Here is an 18345-nt window from a genome sequence, read left to right on the forward strand (position 1 = left end):
TAACTTTTTTAACCATGTGTAGTGAAATTCTTGAGATGGTAGATCGGGGCACATTTTGAAAAAAAAAAAGTAAATCGCATCACAAATTAAGTTGGCCATCCCTGGCATATATCCAGTAATTTTGAAGGAAGCAGTTAGAGAATGCATTGAATGATTAAGTTTAATCATAAGGGGATCTTTGGACTGGAGAAGTGCCAGTGTATTGTGGGTCTAAGAGCGAAGTGGATAACTACAGACCGGTCACTCTGAATTCAGAGGTTGCAAAAATCTTGGAGGCAATGATTAAGAGTGCAGTCCAGTGAATTTTGATAAAAAAAAAGTCATTCTGAAAAACACACAAATGGTTTTGTTAAGGGAAGATCATGTTTAACTAACCTGGTTACCTATTCCAGTCTGGTACAAGAGTACATGTGAACATTGAAGAATTTTCAGTTCGTGGGAATGAATAAGTTTATTGGAAATATTTACCATATTTTTAATTAATTAACATATTAAATTGTGTTTGACAAATAGTTCAATAGTCTTACTTATGTTCGTTAGTTCATTTTATAAATTTAGCTAGTGATTTTGTAAATTACGACTTATTATTCATACCACTATTTGTATCGCTGTTTCATTGTGAATATTATAACACATTACTAGTAGTGCAGTGGAATAGTAGGATTCAGTTGTGATATAAAGTAGCTTGAAGGTTCTAAGTACTTGTTAGGCATGCATTTTTTTTCTTTTTAGCTAAAAAATTTTACTTTTTAGTAAGGATATAACTAATTTAAAACTGCTCCATGTGGTGTAGGCACCACACGGAGAAATGTCACCCCTCTGTGTTACCAGGCAATACTAGGTGGTAGATGACTCTCATCAACCAGTGCAATACCACTACTTTGCTTATGGGAGGCTTGAAGTAGTGGAACCCATATTTAGACTCCAGAGCTAAGTTCCAGTCAACCCTTCCCCATCTTTCTATCATGCAGTATGATTGATGTCTTTTGAGGTTAGGATGAACAGCATGACGAGAACCAAACTTCCTTGTATTTTAAGGGTACAACTCTAAAACGGTGTTTGAAGGCCGGCCTCTAGTTAGTACACCGGACCAAACCTATTGGTAACTCTTTAGGAGGCTTCCGGATCAGCTAGTGTATAATCTTGCTACCTCTACTCTGTCAGATAGTGACTGAAGGGAGTCCGAGAAGTGTGTATGCGGCGAGCATTTTCGAGGCTACATTATGTCAAGGATCTGGGTATATTCTTACCATGTGTACGCCATATCCAAAAATTTCATTACTTCATACAGCATGTCCACCCTCCTACTTTTTCTTACTATTGAATACACCATGAATTGTCAAACTAATAAACCAAACTTATCACTGAAAAGATCTAAACCTCCCAAACACTTCCTAGTTCATTTCACAAATATAAGTGGTCTCAGTTCTAATCTCAATGATGTCCATTCTCACTTACAGCCTGCCAAACCCCATGTATTTTTCTGACAGAATTTCAGTAATTGGTTGATTCAACCACTGCTCATCTCAGTTGCCCAAATTATTCGCTGTATGATTCCTTTCACCTCAAAGGTGGTATTTGTGCATATGACCATTCCAATATTCTCTGTAAGAGACTTGGTAATTTGGAATCTCCTATTTTCGATCTTCTCTGGCTTAAAATGTCTCTACTCATTCTGTCAAATTCATCTGTTGTCTCTACTGTTCTCTCAACTACTCTAATCTCTTGGAACTCTTTGACTTCCTCTCTTTGCAACTTGATTTTCTCCAATCCAACAAATCCCTCCCACGGTCTATCTAAGCTGAGATATGATAAGAAACAATAGGAAGGAATAGCACAGTCATAAAGAAGAAATAGTACCCTACATCGAATACCCAAATGCTTCCTAGTATCTGGAGAGTATGGGCCTGGCACACCCAGGGCCCTGAGCTGGATATCATCATTCTTCTTTTTCTTGGTGATTCCCTGTATCTCTCTCCCTCTCTCTCGGGGTAATTTGGGAATTTTTTTTTTTTTTTTTTGGCTGGTGCAGCATAAGCCTCAGGCTTTCTTGTACCATATGGCTAATGATAATAGTAATAATAATAACAAATTTTGCAGCCTTTTCAGATAGAAATTTGACATGGGTGTCAAATCTAAGACCTCTGTCAGTGAAGACTTCAAGATATTTAATATTCTTAACAAACTTTAACCTTTCTCAACCAGGCAACACATTAGGTTCACTATGAATGGATCGGTTTCACTTTAGCAACACTTTTGTTTTTCACCTGGATATTTTTAATGTATGGAAGTCACACCAAGCATTCAGATCTTTTATTATTTCATTAGATCATACAATTTAGAGCTGTGAAGAACCTTCAACTAATATTACTAGGTCATCCACATATGCAATCATGCAAATAAGACTATATTCCTTTCGTAACCAATCCTCTAATACCAATTTCCACATTAGTGGCCCAAAAACAGATCCTTGCAGACATTCTGGAAAATGAGGTGTCGGGGATTTAAAGGACTGCAGGGATTGATTGTGGAAGAAGTAAATACATGGGCTGTGTTACGTTAATAAGAACAGGTGCATGTACACCAATGCTCGGAGTTTAGTAAATAAATTTGATGAATTTGAGGTGCTGGCCAAAATATCAGAGACGTGATGTGACACAGATATAAGAAATGCAAAACTGGAATTTGGGGAGTACATAGTGTACAGAAAGGATAGACAGGATAGGAAGGGGTTATGCTGTTAGTTAAGAAACACATAAAATATAAGGAACTGCATCCAGTTGACACGTGTGGACAGTGCAATGTTGAGTCAGTTTGGTGTGACATAAGCAATGGGAAAGTTAAAATAAGAGGAATGTGTTATAGGTCTAATAACTCTGATGAGAACAATGAACAACTTTACAGAGAAATGCAGCAGACCAGAAAATCAGAATGTCTTATAATGGGGAATTTAAACTTTCCAGATATTGAGAGGAACTTGCGGTTTAGTCACTTGCACACTAACAAGGCTTTTATGAATTTATTGGATGATTGTTTTCTACAGCAGCATCTTCACGAGGCAACCAGAGGGAGTAATACTCTTGATCTGATTATCAGCACTCATTAATTATTTATGCATTAAGAATCTTCAGATAAAGGAGCCACTATGTGGCAGTGATCACAGTGTGCTGATGTGGGATTTACTCAAAGATGTAACTAGCATCAGGGATAAAGGGTTTTGCTTTCATAAAAGTGACTACAGTGGTCTCAGTTTTTAAATTCTATACAGTTGGATCAATTGATGATGTTACCAACAGCAAATTCTAAATGGGAAACATTTAATGAATTAATCTTGGAAACTACTAGACTTTTCATACCTACTAAGGAATATTGTTCAAGGTTTAGGCTTAAATTGATGTCAGATGAACTAATGAGACTCATGGTAGAGAAGAAAAATGCATGGGATGCACAAGTGACACAGAAGTCTATGGTGGATATAAGCTGGTCTGTAATCAAGTCACAAAGGCGGTTAGACAAGCAAATACAGATTATGAGAAATCCTTGATAAAGATGAAAAGATAAACAGCAAAGAATTCTTTACTTATGTAAACTCTAGAAGGAAGAGGATGAATTAAGTTGGTCAACTTGATATTGATGGTTCCACTGTTGATGATCCTGCTGAGATAGCTGACAGACTGAATGAGTATTTTGCATCTACCTGAATATATCCTCATACACATGAGGATATATTCAGGGAGGGGAATGCCACACGTTTATCTAACTCTGGTAGGGACCTAAATGATTTTGTATTAACTGAGACCAAAGTGGAGGAGAAATTGTTGAAGTTAAACATCATAAAAGCATGTGGGGTGGATGGAATCTATATTAAACGAAACAGCAAAGGAAGTAAGTAAATCCTTAGCCATAATTATGAGAGTTTCCTTGAACTCAGGGGAGGGATCTACAGAATCGAGATGTGTAAATGTATCCCCAATTCACAAAAGGGGGACAAAGGGTGACATGAGTAATTACCGACCTGTTAGTTTAACTTCTGTGAAATTAAACAAATTTAATTTCACAAAATTAAATTCCGTGAAAATTTATGGAGGCACTTGTTAAAGAAGCACTTCAGGATCATCTAGACAAGGCTGTAGTTATAGTTCAGACACAACATGGGTTTGTTAAGAGGAAGACTTGTTTGAAGAATTTGATTGGATACTATGATGTGGTCACAAAGGAAATGGATGCAAAAAATAATTTTGATTTCATATACTTGGATTTTAGCAAACCTTTTGATACTGTGGCACATCGAAGACTACTGTACAAATTGAAGCAGTGTGGCTTGATGGGCAAATTGCTACAATGGATAAAAGGAAGACAGAGTGGTAATCAATGGGCACTGGTTTTCGTGGACTATTATTATTATTGGAATCCACCAGGGTTCAGTGTTGGGCCCATTGTTGTTTTCTGTATTTATTAATGATATTGATGAATGTGTATCAGGCTTAATGCCCAAGAGAGTGCAGATGGTATGAAGGTTGGCAGGGTTGTTAATGACAGTACGCTACTGCAACAGGATCTAGAAAAGCCACATGCAGTATTTTACAAATCATACTGCATGTGGGTAGCAGTAATCCGAGAGTAACATATCAACTGTGTGGAACTACACTCAGCATAGTTCAGAATGAAAAAAAAAGACCTGGGGGTAATGGTGCAGTCATATATGAAGTTTTTTGAGCAGTGCAGTCAGCCTATAAGAATAGCTCATGGTGTCTTGTCAATGATATACAGGAATTTTTCTAGCAGGGATGAGGAGGTGATTATCCCCTTGTATAAACCAATGGTCAGGCCACACCTTGAGTACTGTATAGAGGTCTGGAGGCCTCATTTTAGGAAGGACTTAGAGCTGGTGGAACGAGTACAGAGAAGGGCAACAATATTCATGAATGGAACAAAGGCTTAAGTTCTGGAAATTGCATTGCCTGGAGACTAGGCATCTGTGAGGCAATATTATTAAGGTGTATAAGGCCTTAAATGGTTTGGGCAAGCTCAATGCTGATGGGATCCTTCCTCTTGCCCAGACTAATCGCCTGAGGGGACAAGTTCAAATTAAGGAAAGACAGTACCGCTTGCAGCCGCACCTATATATTCTTGCTAGTTTATTTATGGATTGGTGCTTTTGTACAGTAATTACAATTACATAGTGGTAGCCATTGCTTCTTTGGTCACGTGACCAAACAATCAACTTCGTAACTACTGCAGCACCATCAGACAATTAAATATCGATCTTACCATAACCACCAATGATCTCTGGTAAAACATTCTGAATTGGACTACAATACCAGACTGGATTCTCAGCAACCATCGGGTTATTCACTTTCAAATTACACACAAATGGCCTCTAGCAGTGCCCGATTTCCGAGTGCCAGAGTTGGTTTAGTTTTCCCTGAGGATTGTTGATTGGGAAATATTTGATGAGCCCATCAAACACGACTTTCCTACCCAGGACCCCTCCCAATATGATGCCACAACCTTAGAAGAATATTGCAATATCATCCAACGATCAATCATTAAAGCTTCTTATAGATTCGCAAGAAATAAAGTTCTTTGCCACAGACCTTGTGCATGGTGGACTGCTGATCTCTTAAAGCTCAGAAAGGAAGTTCACCAAGCACGTAAAAACTACCAGAACCACCGAGACTGGCCTGCCCTGCCCTGCCCCAGATGTAGCTCAGCTCCATAGAGAGTGTATAAGTAAGAAAAAAAAAAAATATATATATATATATATATATACTAAGGCAATTGCCACCAGGAAAAGCGAAACCTGGTCCAGTTTTGTGCTTAAAACGGGTAACTCAAACCCATGGGGGCTACTTTATAAAATTGCACGGGATAAAACCTTTACATCAGACGTTTTTGGAACTATACAGATGGATCAGATTGAAACCACCAACTGGAATGAATCATTAAACGCAATAATAAGTTTTTCCCCAATGACAACCCCTAGATGATCTGCCTGCTCACAAAACCATTCGTAAAGAGAATGCCACGTATGCAACCACAGCACGAGCAGAACCATTTACAAGTCAAGAACTGAGTGCTGCCCTTAAAAGGGTAAATGTCAAAAAATGCCCTGGATTGGATCTGATTGAGTATGCCTTTGTAATTAGATGCCACAAGCTAAAATCTGAACATCTGCTCTTACTATACAACAAATGCCTACACCAATCGAGGTTCCCTCAACTTTGGAAGGTAGCGCTGCTACACCTCATTGCCAAACCTAATAAACCAACATTTGATCCTAGATCTTACAGGCCTGTTGCCCTGTTGCCAAATATGGAGAAAACTTTGGAGCAACTTATGGCGCTCCGTATCATCAATCCATTTCTTTCTAATAGTCTGATCTCTCCATCTCAATATGGCTTTACCCAGGTCAGGTCATGTGATCAGGTCGGCGAGAGCCGACCTGATCCTGCACCTAGAAACATAAGAAAATGTTTCCAGTCCAGGTGGAATAGGATCAAACTAGTAGTAACAGAGGAGGATATCTGTAAAGCCTACCATAGAGCAACGGATAGCATGGGAAGATTAAATAGGACAGCTGATGAACAAGTACAATGCCCATGGAGCAACTGATATTACTGGATTTGGACTGCTGGGACATGCCCAAAATCTTGCAAAGATACAGAAAAATTAAATATCATTTGTTATCCACAATCTCCCTACATAGCTAAAATGGCTGCTGTGGCAAAAGCATATGGTTCCAAGTTCCAGCTATTTCAGGGACATTCAACTGAAACCTCAGGTGATTTGTTTACCTCAAGAGCAAGCTGCTGCATACTGTAAAGACATTGAAAAGCAAGAAGGTTATCAGGTTTGGATCATTGGAATTGTTGAAAAGGCACGAATTGGCAAGCCAAAAGACAAAGATGGTGAGCTGTGGTAGTCATTTTCAAAGCATCTCATTCCAAATAGAGGAATTCCATTCCCAAATAAAGCTGATGCAACCCATTCCAAGCATTATCACCCACCTCTTCTGATATATGCATATTCATTTTGTTATTTGGTTTTACACTTGGCAGTGTCTTGGAGCATCTGCTTTTCATAACCTTTAGGTTTTGAATGATATTTCATTTTCCAGAATTACACGACAAAACCAATTTGAGCAATGGGTTTGTCATAAGTTTTTTGGAAATTGAGATAGAGAAAGAAGGTAAGTTAGAAGACAGTAGGTAAACCTTTGAATTATGACTCTTTCTTGAAGCATCTTTCGAGGATTTGAGAAAGATGATGCCTTTCAAGTGTGTATTACGTTCTTCTCTTGTCATTTGCTGTTGGATAAAAATAAAAAGTAATGTTCTCTGAAACATCACAATCAAAGTATGAACTAGCCCTTTTCATCGACTTTGAGGGGGGGGCTTTTGACAACGTTTGGTGGAAAAGTGCCTTGGAATGCCTTCGTGCAGCTGAATTCAGGTCCAGTAGAGGTCCACATAACCTCTACTGGCTCTTCAGGAGTTATTTTTCTGAATGCTCTATACTAGTAAAATCAAAGCACCTCCAAGTCCAAAGACCAATCCACCAGGGTTCAGTTTTGGGGCCCTTGATTTGGAATATGGTATTGCAAAGCTGGCTTAACAATACCTTTGAAAAAGCCGAAATCATCACGTTTGCTGATGATCTTACTATCGTCGCTGGACACTTCAGAGCAGCACTTGAATCAACAGCGCAGCGGGTCCTCAATAACCTCACCTCCTGACAGTGCTTAACAAACTTCAGATAAATCCTACCAAATCCAAAATGATGGTTTTTAAAACCAGGCTTGATCTGCGAAGCCCCCCCCCCTCAGGTCACAATCAACAGAATCCAAATACCTTTTGTTGACCAAACCAAAGTCCATGGAGTGATAATCAACCACCAGCTATCATTCCTCCCAGCCAAGGAATTCACTGGCTATCATTCCAAAGGACAAGAAGTTCATAGTCTCCATTGTAAGAATATCCAGGAAAGAGTGGGGACTATCAAGGCATACCTTGCTGCTCTACTACAAAGCTGTTTTTCTCCCAATTCTCTCCTTCGCAGACGGGGCTTGGTTTCATCGAGTTCCTTCATCAAAATGAGAGAGAAACTTAATTCTATTCAGAGAGGAATGATTTTGGCAACCCATCGAGTCTGCCATAGTCTCCACAGCTGCAATCCAAGTAATGGCAGGCACCCTTCCATTAGACTTATACATAATCTATAGAAGTCTTTGCTACCGATTCAGGAAAGGCATTTCTGCCTTTATCCTTAACATAGAACTCTCCTTAAATACAGATATTAAAAGAGAGAAAGCTCGATGCTTAAATGAGCTTATTAATGTGTGGCAGACCAGATGGGACACTTCGGCCATGGGGGCAGTGACCAGAAATTTTCTCCCAAATGTGACCTTTGTGATGCCCAAAAAGAATAGTGTCTGGTTTTTCTTCAGTATTGAATCCTTGTTCCTTATAACTGGGCATGGATCACTTAATGAAAAACTTCATCAATTTAGGTTTATAAATACAGCACACTCTCGATTAACCGGGACACTTCAAGTTCCAAATTAAAAAAAAAAAAAATCAACCAGAAATCATAAAATTCAAGTAATAACTAGAATAGGTATAAACAGATATTTTGCAAGTCATAAATAAGCGACACGCAGCATTATAAGTCGTCATTGGGAGATTAGTGTACCTATTATCTTGCAATCCCCGCTGCTGAAAAAAAAAGAAAAAAAGAAAAAAAAGGCCAAATGTTTAGTTTGTTTTAGTGCATCACGTCGATTGTTGTGTTCTGTTGCAGCACAAAAGGACAAATTTTGTTTCGTTATTTATATCAGAGATGTCAGAATTTTTTTAAATAGTAAATTTTTTATTTTTTTTTTTGTTTAGAAATTGCGAAAATGATGGGCAAATGCAAAAGAGTTGTGTTTTCGGTTAAGCAAAAACTTGAAATTATTCAAAAGTTTGAATAATTTCAAATCACATGGAATTCAGATTTGTCAATAATCACATGGAATTCAGATTTGTCAATAATAATATAGTAGCAATATGTTATTAGTCATTCCCGAGTTACGTAAAACTCGACAAAATAAAAAATCCTGGAACGTATCTCTTACGTATGTCGGGGACTTTTGTATTTTTGGATTAACCGGGAAATCGATTATCCGGGCTTTGTTTTTTTGACCATCTATCCCGGAAAATCGAGAGTCTACTGTACTAGCTTATGCTTCTGTGGACAGAGTGAAAATTGACACCACTTAATATTTGAATGTGTCCAGTATCAAGAATACAGAGACTGCCTCAAGAGGAAGATCCCTGATTTCTCTCCAGACCAAATCCATCAACTTATCAGCACCTCAACTAGCCTCACTGCCTTTGCCCGGTGGAAGTCACTGATTGCAAACCATCAATGTTTTTTTCTTTTTTATATATATAAATGCACCACAAGAATGTTTTTCCCTCTTAGACTCTTTTTTATTTATTAATCCCCCCCCCCCTTTTTCCATCTTTTATTTTTCCCTCGTGTGCTTCCTTTTTTTCTGTTATTTTTTTCTTTTTAATTTAAAAAAAAAAATGTTTCTGTTTTTTTTTTTAATACACCGCAAGAACCTTTTTTTATTATAAATACACCACACCATGGTAACTTTTTATTTTCTCCTCTGGAGTGGGCCCCCAGAGGAATCTGGCCCACCTTTTGGCAACATCAGTGGGTCAGAGTCTCGAATTGAGACACTACTAGCACAACTGGGACTGGCCCACCTTCCCATGGTGTGGACGAGTACTCAGAATCATCTCTCCAGGTGATTGATGTTTCTGGGTAGCCAAGTGGCCAGACACAACAACAGAACATACACTTAATACACATAAACCTACATCACACAAGCATAACTGGCCCATTTGTAGTGATACTGTTCTTCACAGAGATACAAGGAGGAGGAGGAGTTGAACCAACTTTCTGGGAGCTGCCCTTTACACAAACACATGTCCACGTCCACATGTAGAACAGATGTTTGAAAATCTGCCTTTAACGAGTATGTGGTTTATTGAATTACTGCAACAAACATCCATCTGTCATTGTAGAAGCTGACAGCTGAAATAAATTCAAGGCAGAACTGGACAAACATTTGGAGGGAATGAATGGTTGAAATGGGAAGGTTTTTTTTTTTTTTTTTCTTTTATGATACTGTATAAGCTTGTTTTCTTGCATCATATGCCTCTGCTAATGCTAAACGTCTTAAAGTTTTTTGACTTTACATTGTCAGAAGCTAAGACATTCATCGTGGTATACATTGTGGTCATATACTTATGTGTTTTTGAATCTAATATTTAGATTCTCTTATATTTTATAATTTTCATTTATAAATGCCTTATTCTGTCTAATGTACATTGCCTTATAGAAGGAGACAATCACCTCCTTATCCCCGCAAGCAAAATTCATGTATATAATTGACAAGACACCATGAGCTACTCTTGCAGCCTGTCTACACTTCTCATAAAACTCCACTACCCTGAGTGTAGTACCACCCAGTTCATACGTTACTCTGGAGTTACTGCTACCCATATGCAGTACTTTACATTTGTCACTGTTAAACTTCAGTTGCCACCTCTCAGTCCATCTACTCAACTTTTCCAGATCCTGTTGAAGTAGCTTACTATCATTACTGTCATTAACAACTCTGCCAACCTTCGTATCATCTGCAAACTTAGACATTAACCCTGATATACCATCATCAATATCACTGATAAATAAGAAAACAACAATGGGCTGAACACCAACTAATATTATTATTGGGGAACTCCAATAATAATACATGCAAATGGAATGGGCAAGTAAGCGTCAATGCCTTATTATGGGTGATTTCAATTTGCCTCTAATTGATTGGAGTAAATGGGAAGGAAACTCGACATGGGGAACAAAATTTTTAAATCAACTAGATGACTGTTATTTGTATAAACATGTCAGGGAAAGTACTAGAGAAAAGAATATCCTAGACCTCATCATCACACATGAATCAGATGACATAACAGGGCTGACAGTAGAGGAACCAGTAGCAGGAAGTGATCACGGAGTTCTACGGTGGATGATGACGAGAGAGGTAGCAGAAGTAAAAGGCAAAGGAATGGGTTTTAATTTCAGAAAAGGAAATTACGATGCCTTAAGGTACTACATGGCCTCTATTAACTGGGTAGATATCGCGCAGAGAATGAATACATTTGAACTGTGGTACGCTTTTAAAACATTAATCACCGATGCCTTGAATGCGTATATACCATTAAAAAAATACTCCACGAGAAGGGTTCCAAGTTGGATGAATAGTGAAGTTGCCACATTACTTGAGCAGAAAAAGGTGGCATGGAAACGTTACAGAGCAATAAAAAGTACTGAAGCCTATAACAGCTACAAGGTGATGTGTAATAGAGCCACAGAAAAGGTTCGACAGGCAAAGGCAGTTTATGAGAAATCACTAGCAAACAGAGCAAAGAGGGGGGATAAAGAATTCTTCACATATATAAATGCCAAGAAGAGCAGGACAAACCAGATCGGACCTCTACGTAAGGGAAAGGGGATAGTAATAAATACACCAGCTGCCGTTGCAGATGAACTCAACAGTTATTTTGCATCGATATTTACAAATGAAAAGCCTTTTGTGGCAATGGGAAATTGTGGGAGCGAAGTTAAAAAATATGTAATTAATGATATTGAAATCTCGCAAGATTATTTAATGAAAAAACTTTCAAGCCTACAGACTAGTAAGGCTCCTGGAGTTGATGGAATATACCCTATAATCTTGAGAGAGGCGGCAAGCGAGTGCATTGAACCACTGAGGCTGGTTATGCGAGCATCACTAGACTCTGGGGAGATTCCCTTGGATTGAAAAAGTGCAAATGTATCTCCCATACATAAGGGTGGCTCTAAAAGTGAAGTGGGAAATTATCGACCTGTCAGTCTGACTTCAGTAGTAGGGAAAATCATGGAGGCATTGATCAAGGGTGGAATTCAGGATCATTTGGATCGAATTGAAATTCTCAAGGATACTCAGCATGGTTTTGTAAAGGGAAAATCATGTTTAACAAATCTGGTTCGCTATTTCGAAAGGGTCACTCACGAGCTGGATTTAGGGAATAATTTCGACATTGTTTATTTAGATTTCAGCAAAGCTTTTGACTCAGTCCCACATGAGCGGTTGCTTTATAAGCTGGAACAGGTTGGAATCACTGGAAAAATCCTTAGATGGATAGAAGGATGGCTTCAGGGCAGGAGGCAGAGGGTTGTGATAAATGGCTATTCCTCAGATTGGGTTGATGTAAGAAGTGGGGTTCCCCAAGGATCAGTATTAGGACCACTGTTGTTTTTAATTTTCATAAACGACATTGATGAAGGGATAGAGGGCGTGATGTCTAAATTTGCAGATGATGTTAAAATTGGTAGAGTAGTTAATGATCACTGTCAAGCTGAGCTTCTTCAGAGAGACCTAGATAGACTTCAAGAATGGTCAGAAAAATGGCAGCTGTGCTTTAATCCAACAAAGTGTAAGGTATTACACCTGGGAAACAGTAATCCCAAAATAACCTATTCACTTGGTGGAGTTCAACTAAACCCAGTACTGGAGGAAAGGGACTTGGGTGTTACGATACGGTCAGACATGAAATTCTCTGAGCATTGTAAACAGGTTGCAAGGAAGGCCCATGGTGTCCTATCGATGATCTATCGAACTTTTGCAAGTAGAGATAGGGACGTGATAATCCCATTATATAAGGCCTATGTTAGACCACACTTGGAATACTGTGTTCAAGTATGGAGACCGCACCTAAAGAAAGACATCGAGCTTCTTGAAAGGGTGCAAAGAAGGGTAACTCGCCTGGTGAGATCGGCAAAAGGGCGTCCGTATGAAGAAAGACTTCGAATATGTGGGTTGCAGAGTTTGGAAACTAGACACCTTAGGGGAGATTTGATTGAGGTGTTTAAGGCTCTGAGAGGCATCAGTAAAATGAATGAGGACAAAATTTTCAAGATTATAAATGATGCTAGAACTAGGGGACATAAATTCAAGTTACGCGGGGAAATGTTTAGATTGGACTGCAGGAAGTTTTATTTTAGCCAGCGAGTTATAAATTACTGGAATAAGTTGCCTTCATGGGTGGTAGAGGCCGACAGTTTGGGGAAATTCAAAGGTCATCTGGATAGTACTTTCGGGTAAGGGAAGCGCATAGGATGATAGGATTAATTTCCTTTTTATTTAATTTTTAATTTCATTTTATTATTTTTATTTATTTATTAATTTTTATTATTTATTTATTTATTTAATTTTTGTTTTTATCATTGTTTTGTTCGGATTTTTTTTTTTTTTTTTGGCTGGTGCAGCATAAGCCATAGGCTTTCTTGCACCATACGGCCGTTACTAATACTAATACTAATACTAATTATTGGGGAACTCCAATAATAATATTAGTCCACGAAGACCAGTGTCCATTGATTACCATTCTCCCACCAAACCATCCTTTTATCCATTGTAGCAACTTACCCTTAATGACATACTGCTCTAATTTGTACAGTAGTCTTCCATGTGCCACACTGTCAAAAGTTTTCCCAAAATCCAAGTATATGATATCAACATTATTTTTTGCATACAGTTCCTTTATAACCACATCATAGTATCGAATCAAATTGGTCAGTCAAGACTTCCCCTTAACAAACCCATGCTGTGTCTGAACTATAACTGTAATCTTGTCTAGATGATCCTGCTTTGCTTTCTTAACCAGTGCCTCCATTAATTTACCTAGAACAGAAGTTAAACTAACAGGTCTGTAATTACTCATGTCACCCTTTGATCCCCTCCTTGTGAATTGGGGGATCAAAGGGCGACAGATTTGCACATATCCAGTCCATGGGGCCCTTGAGTTCAAGGAAGCTTTCATAATTATAGCTAAATGTTTGCTAACTTCCTTTCCTGCTTCCTTTAATATAACGATAGATTTCATCTGTCTCAGGAGCCTTTCTTACATTCAATTTCAACAATTTCTCCTCCATTTACTCTCAATTATTACAAAATCATTTAGCTCCCTGGCTGAGTTTGATAAACTTCTGACATTCACCTCCCTGAATAACTCATGTGTGAATGTAGATGCAAGATACTCATTCAGTTTGTCAGCTACCTCAGCAGGTGCATCAACAATCAAACCATTGCTTTCAAGTGGACCAATCTGATTCATCCCCCTTCCTTCTAGAGTTTACATAAGTAAAGAAGTCTTTACTGTTTTTCTTTGCATCATTTGCCAAATATTTCTCATAATCTGCCTTTGCTTGCCTAATCTCCTTTGTGACTTGGTTACAGACTATCTTATATCTACCCTAGGCATCTGTCTCTCCTGATAAGTTATATGCATCCCATGCATTTTGCATTTTTCTTCTCTGCCATGAGTCTCACTAGGTCATCTGACATCTATGTAGGCCTAAACCTTGAACAGTATTTCTTAATTGGCATGAAAAGCCTAGTAGCTTCAAAGGTTAATTCCCATTTAGAATTTGCTGTTGGTAACATCATCAGTTGATCCCACTGTATAGAATTTAAAAAATCTCTTAGATCACTGTAGTCACCTTGATGAAAGCAAAAATCCTTCCCTTTACTCCTGATGGTAGTAACATCTCTAAGTAAATCCCACAACAGTACATTGTGATCACTGCCATCTAGTGGTTCCTTTATCTGTTGACTCTTAATTCATGAAGAATCACTGCTGATAATCAGATCAAGAGTATTACTTTCTCTGGTTGCCTCTCGAACTTGTTGCTGTAGAAAACAATCATCCAATAAATCTACAAAAGTCTTGCTAGTGTTTGAGTGACCAACCCACAAGTTGCAGTCTATATCTGATAAGTTAAAATCTCCCATTATAAGAAAATGTGATTTACTGGCCCTCTCTATTTCTCTGTATAGTTGTTCATTGTACTCATCAGAGTCATTAGACCTATAACACACTCCTAGTCTCATTTTTGTTTTCCCAGTGCCAAACCAAACTGACTCAACATTGCACTGTCCACCCATGTCAACTGGATGCACTTCCTTAGATTTTGTGTTTCTTAACAGCATATCTGCTCCTATCTTCCTATCCTTTCTGTACACTTTGTCCTTCCCGAATTCCAATTCTGCATTGCTTATATCTGTGTTAAGCCTTGTTTCTGATGTTTTGACCAGCATCTCAAATTTATTTTCTATACTCTTAGAATTGGTGTAAATGCACCTCTTGTTACTCTCAGTTATCCTAACACAACCCATGTGTTTACTTGCTCCATGATGACTTCCAACAGCCCTTGAAATCCCCAGGACTTCACTTTCAAGCAGTGCAAGAATCACTTTCACCTCTGCCTGTGGCTACTGTTAATCTATTAGTCTGTTAACCCCCCCCCCAAGCTAGCAGTTTTCCAACCCACCTAACACTGCCTTGATAGCATCAGCAAATATTCTTTCCCCTTTCTATTTAATTGTATTAGAAACAATCTCTCCTGTTAACAAGCACAGACCATGCTGAAAAACATTCTACCCCACGAGCCTTACACAGTCTCTCCACGGCCGAATTGATTGACAAGGCTCTCATCATATACTCCCTCCTATTGTGTCTGGGCAGAATTGCAGACACTTTCAAATTTAACCCTAACCTGCGATTGTTTTTCAACATTGACCTGTACTTGTTAAGTAAGTCTGCAGATCTCCTACTCTTAATATCGTGTACAACAATATCACCTTTTGTGCCCTTAAAAGATGATATCTGCTCCTCAACATTATCAAATTTTGCTCCTGTCAGACATACCTTGGTCCTATTCCACCCATCCTTTTTGCACAGTGTATTCCCTGTCTCCCTAGCTCCTGTAAGACCAGTGCATTCTGTCCTGAAGGTTGCTGCTGTGTTGCCTGATGCACAAGAGTGAGCTCTGGTTTTGAGTTCGGCAGCTGAGAGTTTGATGGGGCTCCCATTTCAGATCTTTCAAGGGTATCTACCCTACTCTTGAAACTCTCATAGACCCATCAGAACGCTGAGTTGGCGCCTAATTTCTTGATACTGTTGTGCACCTAGCACACAAAGACATCCTCCTCGGCTAGATCATGTCCTGTTCCAAATAATCTTCAAACACTTCACAAATTGCACATTGATTTAGGCTGTGATGTGTAGGAGAATTGGCCCCATCGGTTCTCCCCCCGAGCCATAGCACTCCAGCTACTTTGTGAGCTCGCTTTTCTGCTCTAGTCTGAGGCATGATTTCCACTTAAATATCATGAAATTAATTAACAATAAAAATTGATAAGATTACTAAATTTAATTGATTTAATCTACTACACTACACTCGACTATATAATACGTATTCGCTATAGTGTTGCCTTATACCTTAGCTATCACGTTTGAGATATATACTATCAAGCTGAGCTATACTGTAGTGATCACAATATCAAATTAGCTATATCCTGAGCTAAATACAAAAGATATATGCCCAAAAAGTGATTATAATCTTCAAAATTCTTATTTATTACAATTAAAATCCTACTATTCGTCTGCACTGCTGGTTATGCCATGATATTCCAGCCAAAACACCAGTACGAGTAGCAACTTACAAATTCACTATTAGCTAAATTTAAAAATACATTAACGAACCTACTAAGCCTATTTAATCTATTTGTAAAACACAAATCAATATGTCAACTAAAATATGGAAAAATACTAAAGCTATATGCCCAAAAAAGTGATTAAAACCTTCAAAATACTTATTTGTTACAATTTAAACCCTACTATTCTGCACTATTTGTTATGCTACAATATTCCCACCAAAAACTCCGATATGATAGCGGTACGAGTAGCGAGTTGTAACTTACAAAATCACTAGCCAAATTCCTAGTTTTATAATATTAGTATTAAATATTGTTAAATAACGATTGTTTCTTGATCATTTCACAGTGTTGTTCACAACCAAAGTCAAATACCAGATGTGACTGTGTTATTTATGAATTTAAATAGATTTCTTAGAAATGTTTGTATTATTTGCCTTTGTATGTGGATTTATACTAAACAGATTTACTGGAAGTTTTGAGTATATACCAGTACCTATATAAGATAGAAATGAAATCATGATTAAAGGCTGTCAAACCATTAACAGTATTTGAGATTTGAATATTCATTAAATCATATGAAATGGTTTTTATACGTAAGGTATTGACAAAGAGGATTGTAAGAGAAAAAAAAAAAATTTGGGAAATATTGCCCAGTTCAAAATGAATGAAGAAAATATCTATTCTAATGTTATCTTTTATTGTGTACAACTCTTCATATATTATAAAATTTCTCACTGAAACCTGCAAAAGTGTCATAAAATTCTGAGCAATCATTTGCATGGATTGTGTGTCATTTCTAATTTTTGTTTGTGTTTTGCAGATGTCTACATTCCTGACAACTGTATGGATAGTCCATACTTTGCTAATTGTGCTCTTATAGTGAAAGCCCAGTACTGCATCAATCCTCATTATGCAAAATTTTGTTGTCGTTCATGCACATTATCTGGTCAACTACACAGGTTACCTCATATTGCTACTTAGTAATTTATATTATGTAAATATATTGTCACACTGCTCTCCTCAGGTAGGAGATTAAGGACTACAAAATACCCCTTGATTTTGCTATTCTCTCATTACTGTAAGATGTAAATTTGATTCTCAACCAACTGAAATCAAGTGATACTCCTAAGTTTTATGATGCCAGTAAACACCTAGAAGCTGGAATAATAAGTCACTTGTTTTCCTTAAACAAGTTGAATACATAATCAGAGAGAGAACTTTTCACCAGATATTCAATGTGTTCTCTGCACATTTTTAGTTATCTCATTAGGAAGTACTCTTCTACAGAATATTGCATATAAACTGAATATTCCTTGTTAATTTCACCAAAATTTCCAAGACTGCTTGGGTTCATAAATAAAGCTATATTTATTACTTAAAAGAATATGTAAACTATTTTAAATATTATATTGCAGCTGGAAATCACTGCAGAAAATTGAATATAACTAGTCCTCCCAACACTTTTGCTATAACGTTATAACATACTAGGAAATTCATATTTGCTTAATATCACAGTATTCATTATTTCATTTTTTGTTGCTGCAACTCAAATAGTGAGCATTGTCTGTTGGCAGGTAGCACTATTAGTCATGAAGTATTAAGAACTTGCACCGATCCATTAGTCTCACTGTCTAGCCTGGTAATTACATACTGTGTAGTGAATAAGTTATTCTATATTTAATAAACATGAGACAAAAATAATCTTGTAGTGATGGTGGTGAATGTCTCTAAAATATCTTCATATTTGA

The 18345-nt window shown here is 37.7% G+C and overlaps 1 protein-coding gene across 1 annotated transcript in view; it reads left to right on the forward strand.

The window, feature by feature from the left end:
* LOC150084650 (papilin-like) overlaps nucleotides 1-17734 on the forward strand; it is a 967274-nt gene extending 949540 nt beyond the window's left edge. The window contains exon 37 of the mRNA XM_090376529.1: nucleotides 17418-17734. Within this exon, the coding sequence (XP_090232655.1) occupies nucleotides 17418-17578 (161 nt within the window). The 3' untranslated portion in view covers nucleotides 17579-17734. The remainder of the gene's footprint in view (nucleotides 1-17417) is intronic.
* Nucleotides 17735-18345: the final 611 nt, after the last annotated feature.

Source organism: Mastigoproctus giganteus, chromosome 6 (assembly GCF_048544385.1).
Source record: "Mastigoproctus giganteus isolate SK-2022 chromosome 6, ASM4854438v1, whole genome shotgun sequence".
In the NCBI taxonomy this organism is placed as follows: domain Eukaryota; kingdom Metazoa; phylum Arthropoda; class Arachnida; order Uropygi; family Thelyphonidae; genus Mastigoproctus; species Mastigoproctus giganteus.